Source organism: Propithecus coquereli, unplaced genomic scaffold (assembly GCF_000956105.1).
Source record: "Propithecus coquereli isolate 6110/MARCELLA unplaced genomic scaffold, Pcoq_1.0 Scaffold45, whole genome shotgun sequence".
NCBI classification, from domain to species: Eukaryota; Metazoa; Chordata; class Mammalia; order Primates; family Indriidae; genus Propithecus; species Propithecus coquereli.
In genome coordinates this window covers 3,214,426-3,227,022 of record NW_012150285.1, presented here as the reverse complement: position 1 = coordinate 3,227,022, position 12,597 = coordinate 3,214,426, and the positions used below count along the sequence as shown (strand labels likewise).

The 12,597-nt window shown below is 32.5% G+C and overlaps 1 protein-coding gene across 1 annotated transcript in view; it reads left to right on the top strand.

The window, feature by feature from the left end:
- Positions 1-12,597, top strand: part of COL11A1 (collagen, type XI, alpha 1) — a 221,557-nt gene that overhangs the window by 23,008 nt on the left and 185,952 nt on the right. Inside the window, exons 2-4 of the mRNA XM_012654837.1 lie at positions 450-617; positions 5,109-5,322; positions 9,308-9,470. Coding sequence (XP_012510291.1) covers positions 450-617; positions 5,109-5,322; positions 9,308-9,470 — 545 coding nt within the window. The remainder of the gene's footprint in view (positions 1-449; positions 618-5,108; positions 5,323-9,307; positions 9,471-12,597) is intronic.

Below are 12,597 nucleotides of genomic sequence, written 5' to 3'. Positions count from 1 at the left end.
GAATTATTTACAGATGCTGACTTTCACTTTAATTCCAAATAGTGTTATTACTTGGAATTATTAAAAAATTTATAAATTGTAATTGAAATACATCTGAATGCTTATAAATTCATATATAGGCCATATTAAATTCTAAATGCACCCATACACCCACCACCTACGTGCCCATATACACACACATACACACACACATACACACACATATACCTTCTGTTTTGCTTATCCATAATTTGATTCCAGATTTGAGATATTTTGTATTTGGGAATGTTGTTATGGTTTATATTACTACCTGTTGCCCCAAACCCCTACCCAATGTTAGAGAAGCATGGCAAGTGATAAATAGACTTGAGGGATAGAATTACATACTATTTCCTGTGTTAAAAATACTCATTTTTATATTAGATTACTTGTTCAATTATATTTTTTCTTATTTTTTATTTGTTCTTCAGCTGCTCCAGTTGATGTACTAAAAGCATTAGATTTTCACAATTCTCCAGAGGGAATATCAAAAACAACAGGATTTTGCACAAACAGAAAGAATTCTAAAGGTTCAGATACTGCTTACAGAGTTTCAAAGCAAGCACAACTCAGTGCCCCAACAAAACAGTTATTTCCAGGTATGTTCATTTTATTATAATTATTACTGCTCTTACTATTACTGTTGTTATTACTAATACTAATTTCACTATTCCTCTGCTAATTATTATTTTTTATTTTTATCATGCTAAATAATGCCCAGGAAGAATATAATTCTTTGTCATATCAAACACAAAATACATTGTGGTCACCGAAGTGATATAATGAAAGTAACCAATAATTGGATAATTGCCGATCTTAATTCAGCACAGTCACAGAAAATACACTTACCTGAATGTTTAAATAATTCATTATCTTATTTCAACGTGATAGAATATGAAGACAACATTTTACATGTAGCCCGTTTTCGTATATAATCATGTAGAACATATTGATTGTGGATGGAGATAGGAGGGAAACTTCACCTTTAATGACTACCTAGATTAATTTAATGAGAATGTGGATTTAGACATATTTAGTGCATAGTTTCCTAAAATTAATGTAAACATTTTTGTTGAAGGAAACACTTTCTTGGTAGGTGTAAATTTTGCATTATTTTTGCATGCTGTTCTTATCTAAAATACAGTAAGTCAACTGTCACAGTTATTGGGCGTTCAGGGACTAGAGATTTTCTAAGACTTGACCTGGCAGGTTTGTGTAATGGTACTTCTTTCCTGGGCCACTGCTAATTTACAAAATAACTTGGAAAGATTAGATGAATTTGCCTCTAGACAGAGGTAGCATCTGGGTACAGATCTTTATAAGTAGAGCATGGTCTAAGTGGATGAATATTTTCATGTAGGCACAAAATGTCCAACTAACACTAATCAACAGCTTTGATTTATTTCCAGCTACATCAGAAAGGGATTTCAGTTAGAAATATATTCTTCATGGAAAAGTATTAGATGGAATTTTAAAAATCAAAATCAAATAGCCAAGTTTTTGTATCTTTTTCATATCAAATTTGTTCATGGATGCAATAACTACTGATCTTAAAAGTCCATTTTCAGAATCACTATTGAATCTGTTATGCTGTTATTACATATATATGTGATTTTATGTATACACACATAGCAAAGGTAGTGATAGCATTTTTAAACAGTCATTTAATATGATTTATTCTTAATTTCTGTTTATATATTTCAAAGTATGAATTAAGTTGAAAAACTCCACATTTTATCTATTCCAAATATACTGATCACTGCTATTTCAGATAAAATTTTATATTTTAAGAGGCTTCATTTCTATTGAACTAATGTAGTGAATTCTTTCTGATAAATTCATTCTGTTATGAACAACATTGCTTAGCATCTTACAGGAATGAAACTAGGCTAGGGTGCCTAGGTTAGACTGAAAATTTTGTCATTATAATTTTTTAGATAGCTAAATTTTCTTTTTCAAAGGTCATAGCTTAAAGATCATAAGTAAAATATTATTGTTAATTTAAATTGGGAAAAATTTCTACAATTGAAAGATTTTAGTCATTAGTGTAGTTAGAAGTTGGAAATTTTCAAAAATTATGCTGTATAAATTAGATGATTAGATAAAATTTTTAATAAATCATTTAGTCATATGAATATATTATTTTCTGAAATTCCTCATTTCCTAAGTGTCTCTGTGTGGATGTTTTTTTCATAATGTTTTTGCAAAAGGGAAAAGGTATGTGTTTCCCTAGCTCATGCTATTTTAGCACTGTTTTCTTTCACTGTATGAGATCTTTAAAAAATTGAGGTACATTTAAGGTATGAATTCCTGTGATTCTTGACATTCTGAGCTACTCATTTGAAAAAATAGTTTATTTGCCGTGGACCTTTTTCAATAGTAAGCTGAATTTATATTTATAATAAAAGCAGATAAAAAACATTTTGTTAATTGACATTTTTACTTTTCCATTTTATTTCTTTGATAATTTTTCTTCTGATTTTCATAAATAAAATCAAATGTCTCTGTGATACAAATAAAATTGAACAAAACTATATATACACACATATATATAGCTGTGATAGTATTGAGAATGTTTTAAAATTAATGCTTTTTAATTTGGAATTTAGTTTAATTTTTGTTTAAATATATATATTTCAGGATAAGAGCCAAATAGTCAACAATAATTGAATGCTTTTTTAGTGACACACTCTCATGTAATTTTCACAAGGGCTCTGTGTACAGATTAAATTATTAGCCCAGCCAATGGATTGGAAGGCCAGCTAAGAGATTTTAAATAATGTGCTAAGTGCATATAGCAAGGATGTGGTGGGTTGATTTCATATCTTGGCTATTATGAATAGTCTTCAATAAACATGGGATTGCAGGTCTTTCTTCCATATACTGATTTCATTTCCTTTGAATGCATACCCAATAGTGGGATTGCTAGATCTATTTTTAATTTTTTGAGGAAACTCCATACTATTTTACATAATGGCTGAACTAATTAAACTTCTATCAACAGTGTGAAAGGATTCCCTTTTCTCCCACACTTGTTACCTTTTGACTTTTCAATGGCCATTCAAACTGGAGTGAGGTGATATCTCATTGTGGTTTTGATTTCTATTTCCCTGATGATTAATGCTATTGAACATTTTTTCATATACCTGCTGTCCATTTGTGTGTCTTCTTTTGAGAAATGTTTATTCAGATCTTTTGCCCAGTTTTTAATTGGGTTATTTGGGTTTTTTTGCTATTGACTTGTTTGATTTCCGTATATATTTTGGATATTGACCCCCTGTCAGATGCATAGTTTGCAAATATATGCTCCCATTCTGTAGGTTGTCTCTTTACTCTGTTGATTATTTCCTTTGCTTCTGCAAAAAGCTTTTTTTTTGAGACAGAGTCTGGCTTTGTTGCCCGGGCTACAGTGCCGTGGCGTCAGCCTAGCTCACAGCAACCTCAAACTCCTGGGCTCAGCCTCCCGAGTAGCTGGGACTACAGGCATGTGCCACCATACCCGGATACATTTTTGTATATATTTTTAGTTGTCCAAGTAATTTCTTTTATTTTTAGTAGAGACGTGATCTCACTCTTGCTCAGGCTGGTCTGGAACTCCTGAGCTCAAACGATCCGCCCGCCTTGGCCTCCCAGAGTGCTAGGATTACAGGCGTGAGCCACCGCTCCTGGCCCAAAAAACTTTTTAGTTTGATGTAATTTCATTTGGATATGATGGTGCTGAGATTTGAGCCAAATAATCTGACAAGACACAGAGCTTTTGCCTGAGATACTGTACTGCCTTCTAGTTAAATATTCTATGCATATGTTTGCAGCATGACAGTATATCCATACTTCTTGATTTTTTCTTTTATAATACATTTTAATAATCTTCATAAAAGATTTTTGTTCTTCTTCTAAGTGGCTGCATAGGATTCCATTTTTTAGCTATTTTGTATTTTATTTCAGCAGCTTCAACCACTGCAGCTTATTTTAACATTTTACTTTTATAATAGTGCTTTGGCGAATTGACAGCATAGTTTCTTTACATGTAAGGATCCTCTCCCCATAAATTCGTAGAAGTGGGATTGCTAATATACTGTAATCTTTTGACTTTGAATCCATGACAGTCATATTCATAATGCATTTATCATTTTATACTGCTCCCTGTAATAGAAATTGGAATGAATGGGTTGAATAAGGAAGGTCGTGATGTTGGCCTAGGTATTGTTGATTGCACATGCACATGCGCACCAGTTTTGTAATCTCATCCCTCAAATAATACTTTTATGCCAGGGTAGTAAGGGGATCAAATCAGATATATTTTAAAACTATTTTGAAAAATAAAACCCACAGTTTAATCTGCAGTGTTTTAACAAAAAATATTATCATATAATAAGTAGTCATTACTTAACTATTTGAAATATACTTATTGTAATCATTTAACTGATATATTTGTTTAAAAATGCTTAGTAAGCATCTACGTAGATTAGCTTGTATGCTGGATATTTGGGATATGATTGCAAGAGAGAAAAGAAAAAAAGACAGTCTACCGTCTTCAATTTAGAATAATATTAGCCAAGTGCTTAATAGTTCTGATTTATAATGACATATGTTTTTTACTAGTGAAACTGCATTATAGGATAAGAATAACTGACCACAAACTCTTTAGCTTTTGAAGGGGTGATAAAAATAACACCTATATATATTATGTCATTATAGTGCCTCTTTCAAAAGAGAATGTAAGGCTATAGACTAGACAAAGCCAGAACATACAAACCTTACACCAGAAGTGTACCTAAATAACTGTTTTAAGAGTGCTTGCTATGTGTTTGCTATTGTACTGGCACCATGATCTTGTTTCCTAACTTTGAATGCAATTTCATGTAATCTTTGTGCTTTAAATGAGTGGCTTTAAAATTTGAATATAGCTTAATAGATCAATATTGCAGGGAAAGCTTAACAGAGTTCTCCTCCCCATTTGTTTATTAATCTGTTTACTGTTTAAACTTAAGCGACTTATTAAGGCCACATAGAAAGTTTAAAAATTATACAGCGATATAGGAACAATTTGGAAATTGGGAATTTCTAATTCTTTGGCCTTCTCTTCTCAGGTGGAACTTTTCCAGAAGATTTTTCAATATTATTTACAGTAAAACCCAAAAAAGGAATTCAGTCTTTCCTTTTATCTATATATAATGAACATGGTATTCAGCAAGTTGGTGTTGAGGTTGGGAGATCACCTGTTTTTCTGTTTGAAGATCACACTGGAAAACCTGCCCCAGAAGACTATCCCCTCTTCAGAACTGTTAACATCGCTGATGGGAAGTAAGTAACATGATAATTAAATGTTTTAGCTATGCTAAAAGCAATTCTTTCATTCAGACATTCAACAAATATTTATGAAGTGTGATACGGTTTTTCTATGGGTAGGATATAAAAAATATTTACAAAATAATAAAATACCTAACTTGACATAGTTTACTTTATAGTCTGGGCAGGTGAACAATAAAAAAATTTAAAAAATATATTACTAATTAATAGTATATCAGGTGGTGATAAATGAGAGAGAAAAAGAGCAGAAAAGACGATAGAGAATGGCAGTGAGGGATGCAATTTTAAGAAGTGAGATCAGGGAAAATCCCACTAAGAAGGTAACATGTGTAAAGGAGGTGGGAGCCAGGCATGGTGGCTGGTGCCTGTCTTCCCAGGTACTCAGGAGGTTGGGGGGCAGTTTGCTTGAGCCTTAGAGTTTGAGGCCAGCCTGGGCCATGAAGCGAGACTCCCTCTCTAAAAAATAAAAAAATAAAGGAGGTGGAGTGCATGCCATGCTGATAATTAGAAGGATATTATTCCAGTAGGTGAGGGAAGCAAATATGAAGTCTCTGATTCCAGGGTGGGGTTGATTTGTTCCAAGCAATGTCAAGGACACCGGCGTAGCGGGAGCAGAGGGATGATGAGGGTGGAGAGGTGGAAGCAGTCCAGAAGGTATATGTGTGTTGTAGGAGGTTGTGAGAACTTGGGGTTCTACTCAGTGAAATGGGAAGTCACTGAAGATTTTGAGCAGAAGAATGATCTGATTTGACTTATTTTTTACAAATAATAAGAATATTGGTGATCACAGGAAGCCGTATATAGCACTTGATGTGTGCTGTGTACTGTTCTAAGCACTTTATGTGTTATTAACTCACTTAATTTTTCACGATTCTTCTAAGAAAATAATGTTAATAAATCCATTTTACAGAAAAGGGAATTGAGGAACACAGAGTTTTAGTGACTTGTCTAAGGTCACATAGTTGGAAAGTGGCAGAGAGTAGAGTTTGAACTCAGATTGTCAGACTCACACTATACTCTTCTGAAATCATCTTGAATTCTGAATGCTATGTTGTGATCATTGCCTTTCACTTATGGAGCAGCTAAATACAAATAAATGTTTATTAAATTTACTTGATATTTTATTGCTGAATCCAAACCTCTCAAAATAGCTTTATCAGAAATAGGACATTTGGGTGTAAATATAAGAAGGAAACAGTAGTGCAGATGGAAGGGGAAAAAAAATGTATTCATTGTAGTATCTTTGTCAGGACCACAGAGAAACTTTTAAGTTTCAGTGCCAGGAAAAACTAGGCTTTCACAAGTAATTTATAAACAAATAAAATGTAATATCACATTGTGCTTCTTTTTCTGACCATTAGCAAACTTCATTGTAAAATTTTAGTCCATATTTAGTAATTGTAGAAAACATTTTGAATTCATCTTATTATCCAAATCTTATTTTCCTTAATACTGCTTTTGTAACTGAAAAAAAAGAGAATCAATTTATTTCAGCCTATATTTTATTTGAAAATAATAGACAGTGTTTAGTATGAACAAATCATTAAAATAAAACATGGAAAATGCTCAATAAATATTTTTTATTGATTACCAAATAGAATAAATAGTTATATTTATGTATCAAACTAGTAAAATATTACTTTGACAATATATTGAATAAAATCAATACATAGTACTATTCGTTTCTTTTTTCACTCATATATTCTTTCAATAACAACTTAGTAAATGCTTAACATGTGCCAGGCACTATACTATTCACTCGAGACTGTTAAAATGTGACGTATTTGTTGAGCTCGACTGATATAACAATTTAAATGCAAAAAAGATTGGTCTTTAAGCATACTTCCATTTGTTAAGAAGGATCATGACATTCGTCATGAATGGCTATTCATTCCATAAGGATTTATCTACTAGCCATCACTTGGCTGGCAGTTCAGGGCACAAGAGTTGTAGCAATGAACAACCCAGGTGAAATCCTTCCACTCCTGGAGCTTAAATTTTATTAGAAAAGACAGACAATAGACACATAAGTACTTAATATGCAAAGTACTAATACTTATATGAATGGAAATAAATCAAGACAAGATATGTAGGATGTACTATTTTAGATAGGCCAGTCCTCTTTGCTGAGATTGCATTGAGTAAAGTCACGCAGGAAGTGAGGGAATAGCCATGTGGGTAGATGGAAGAAGAACGTTCCAAGCAGACTGCAGAACATGTGCAGCCTTGTGGCTGAGGTGCAGGGAGTCAGAAAACAAAAAGTCAGACGTGAGGCCAGAGAGGGCCAGGGGACCCCAAACCCCGTGAAGTAGAATGAAAACTTTAGCTTTTATTGTACTGTATTTAATAGATTTTTAGCAAGGCAAAGACTTGTTGTGACTTAGATTTTAAAAAGGTCACTCTGGTTGCATTAGAGGGGAGGCAGAGACCAGTTAGGAGTCTAGGTGACAGAGATGGCAGCTTGAAGTAAGTTGAGGGACACTGATTCTGTTTATAGTTTGAATATATGAAGCGATGGGATTTTCTGATAGTATGAATGTATAGTATGAGAGAAAGAGAATAATTAAGAATGACTCCAAGACTGTGTTAATTTAGTATTTTGAATATTATTATGATACCATGATTATGATATATCATTATCACAGCTTAAATTAATTCAACAAAAATATCAAGTTTAGAGCTCTAATCAGCTTTTAACTATTAAAATCAATTTTATTTTCTGTTAATGAAAAACGCATACCCACAAATACTGGGAATGGTTTAAGTGAAGATACAGGCTTCTTGGCATGAAGTATGTGTAAATTTTACTCTCACTGTATTAAGTAGCTCCTTATATAAATCTTTGCTGAATTCAAAGCAAGCAGACACCTGTGCCAGTTGAATGTGCTAGTGGAAAGAGCAAAGATTAAGGGTATATGGAAATATATTTGGTCCTCATCAGCAGCCATGCCAAGTCACATGAAACAGACATTTTAGAGAGGCTTCTGCAACTTTTTGGGTACTTTATTTTATGGATCTAGTCTTAGGCACTTCTGGAATATTAATCTAGCAGTTTTAATTTGGAAAAATAAAATACAAACCAGACTGGCTTGCAGAATCCAAGTGAGCTTCATTTAGTGGTTTATGTTAGCACCGTATATTGTCAATAAAACCCACCATTTTACAGTATGGTTAGGGAATGTAGGTTTCCAAAGTGTTGGCCATGTCTGCTCTGCCAACCCTGTAATCGCTGCCCTGAATTAGCTGGAGCAGTAGCTGCAGAGTGAGTTGAGACTCTAATTCCACACATGCGTTGACTATGCTTTCTTTCTGTTTTCCCACTTACTGCCAACTCCAGAACGAAGGAGAGATATTGTGTCTCCGTCTTGGATGCTGCCCACAGCAGTGATCTATAACTGTCTTGAAATTAAAATGGAAAAAGAAAATGAAAGCACTTGAAATAAATGTGAATAAAGACAGAGCACCACATTGTGTTTTACAATTAGAATGTTCATTTGCTCCAGATGGAGCAGTCATTCGATTAGTAGACATACCCTTTTACAGTCAATCGCAGGGGATTACTAAAGCAGAATTTTTTTTAAGTGGAATTCCACTTTGGAAGAAAGCATTTACGTATGTGGAAACTATTACTTACTCCATATCCCACCCTAATCTCTATCAAATACCTTCATCAGGACACAGTGAGGTTAAGCTTTTGTTGCTACAACACAAAGCGAAGCCAAGGATGGGCACATCCTTATCAGCATGGACAACTAATCCTGCTGTGCATCTTATGCTGATCGTGTCCTTTGAGTATCTAGCACTGTGCTGGGTAAACAGTAAGCAGTCACCTATTAACCCATTGATTAATAAATGAGCTTACATTTTTGTATGATTTCAGCTCACTTTTACAATTTAAAAATCACAGCGTTTTAACGTGGATAATGGTTTGGCAGCCAATGTCTTTGAAGCTTACAAAAGAATTACTCGGCTTTTGTAGGTGGCATCGGGTAGCAATCAGCGTGGAGAAGAAAACTGTGACAATGATTGTTGACTGTAAGAAGAAAACCACAAAACCACTTGATAGAAGTGAGAGAGCAATTGTTGATACCAATGGAATCACGGTTTTTGGAACAAGGATTTTGGATGAAGAAGTTTTTGAGGTAAAAACAAATCAAACTTTAATTTAAGCTGAATATGTTCAATCAGATGAACTGGGTTAATAACAGTAACACTCAATATGTTATAAAGCAACGTCGGAAACTCTAAAGGGTGACCTACTTTCTTCTTCTGCGGGCGTAGGGGTGATGTTTTCTATTGTTCAGTAAGAGAATGACTAGACAATGGTGACTGTAACTCCTGGGAAACCTTTACAGGGATTGGTTGATTTGAACACAGGCATGCTGTTCTCCTGGAAAGGACAAACGGCTTTACTCTCAGTACTTTGTATTATTTTCTTTGGAGAAAAGAACATTTTCTTCACTTCCTTCTCTGGGAGATTAATTTAAAAAGATGTACAAGTCATGCATTTGCCTTTCTCTGTTCTTCATGAATATTTCCAAGGTAAAACAGAGATCATATTGCAAAAGATGAACTTTTAAGTTTTTAAATCACTTTAAAAAAATAATACGAAGGTCATGGTAAGAAGCTTCCTTCCAAATACATTTCACTAATTATGATAATCACATTCTTATAATTCTTCAATCATCAGATCTAGTAATTTATGCTTTAATTTTAGTCAATTTTTAACAAAACAAACAGAACTTAGTCCTGACTCCATTAAAGTATACACTCCTGAGATATTATTTATTATTTTGGTGGTTGTTTTCAAACAATTCCTGAGTCATTTATTTTTCAAGGTACAACAAAATAAAGCTGTGTAATATAGTACAGATTAATACATATGTTTCACATGGGAGATTTGCCATATGTTGTTGATGTGTGAACATACAGTCACGTGTCATGTACACAAATATATGCACATATATGCAGAGACAATATGTATTTTCATAAAAAGAACAATGTAAATTCAGAGTATAAGCTAGACTATTACATTCCTGTTTTTATATACATAACTTAAAGCATAATTTTAAATATAATTAACATTTGTCCCATTTACAGGTTATTTATTTGGGAGGCTATTTGTTTCTAATTTTTTCCCCTAGTGTGTACCTAAGCCTTTATGTCTACATAAAATATTTTAATTCATTATATCGTACTGAATTATGTAAATGATAAACTGATTCTGGTAATATATAATGATAATATACTCTCAAATCTAGTAGTGTCATGCATTATTATACATGCATGACAACAAACCACTATTTATTAGGTGAATGAATATTATAAACAATTAATACAATTTCTAGTCTTGCAGAGTCTTACTTTAAAATAAAACTATTCATAAATATCAGTTTCACAGACAAATTTATCTTTGTAACCCATACAACCTTATTTTCCAGGAACATAAATGAGTAATATGGAAGAACAATATTAGTGCAATTATTCTTTTTTTAAAAAATTCTTAACTTTATAAAACCATATTCCACATTCTAAATCCTGGAGAAATTTCAGTTGTCTATTTGGAAAAGCTATTAAAATATTAAGAAAAATAATTTTGAAAAGATTCTTTAATGAAACCTGTAGTGAATATGACAGTAAATAGTGGAAAATAAGTTTATTAAGCTACTTTGCATCTTGGAATTTATGAAACCTTATGAAGTTTTATATAAAACATTTATGTACTGTGAAGTGCAATTTGTTTTTCAAATGTAAAGGAAGGCAGAAATTTTCACTATCAGGTTTATCTTTTACTATCTTCGACCAGCTAAATAGAGAAACTATTTTTATTTAATAAAATATTGAGAAGACTTTAGAGCAAGATTCTTTGAAATGGATGAAATTTTATATTTATCTAGTTCACACATCAGTCATCACACATAAAATTAAGATCTCTTTTCCTAAATTGTATTATCGTATGGATATATAAAATTCAAAGAACAATTTGGTCTCTTTCCACTTAAAAATAGAACTGGAAGAAAATAAATGATTCAAACACACTTTTAAATCAGAATAAAAATTTCTCATTTCTTTTATGAAATTAGTTCATTCTATTGAATACCTGATGTTAATATATCTTTTTCTTAAAATTTTCTCTAACATTTTTTCTGTTCATTTTGGTTTCTATTATGGTGCCTATATGACTTTGGAATCTTTGCAAGTGAACATGTAGGTAGAAATTAGACTAAAATGACAGGAGATAGAAATGGTACCTTATACATATTATTTTAGTGTTTGATAAACTGTTGTCCTCCTCTGGTATGGGATGTTATAGTGGGGAGGGTTGTGTGGTTGGGGGTAGGGTGCAGAGAGTACTGAGAACTCTCTATACTTACTAGTACATATTGCTGTGAAAACCATCTAGGTTTTTTCCTATGCTGTCTTTTAGGAGTTTTATAGTTTTGTGTTTAATATTTACGTCTATGACACATTTTGAGTTAATTTTTGTGAAGGGTGTAAGGTTTGTTTCTAGATTCCTTTTTTTTTTTTTTGCATCTCAGTGTCTAGTTGTTCCAGCACTATTAGTTGAAAAAATTATCTTTGCTCCATTTTATTTTTTTATCCTATGTCAAAGATCAATTTAGTATATTTATATGGATCTTTTCTGGGCTCTTTATTCTGTTCCATTGATCTCTTTATTCTTTCACCAATACCATCCTGTATTGATTACTGTAACATTATAGTAAGTCTTGAAGTTAGGTAGTGTCAGTCCTCTTTGTTCTCCTTCAATATTGAGTTGGTTGGCTATTCTAGGTCTTTTGCTTCTTCTTATAAAATTTAGAATCAGTTTGTCAAGAGCCACAAAACCACAAAATAATTTGCTGGGATATTTGTTAGGATTGTGTTGAATCCTTAGACCAAGTTGGGGAGAACTTGACATCTTGACAATACTGAGTCTTTCTACCCATGAACATGGAATATCTCTCCATTTTTAAGTTCTTTGATATCTTTCATCAGAGTTTTTTATTTTTCTTCATATAGAACTTATATATATTGTTAGATTCATACATACGTATTTTTTAAGTGCTAACGTAAATGCTATTGTGTTTTTAAATTCAAATTTCACTTTTTTATTGCTGGTGTATAGGAAAGTATTTGAACTTTGTATATAAACTTTGTATCCTTGCAATAATTACTTATTAGTTCCAGAAGGGATTTTTGTTTTTGTCAGTTCGTTTGGATTTTATCCATACAGTTATGCCATCTGTGAACAAAGACAGTTTAATTTTT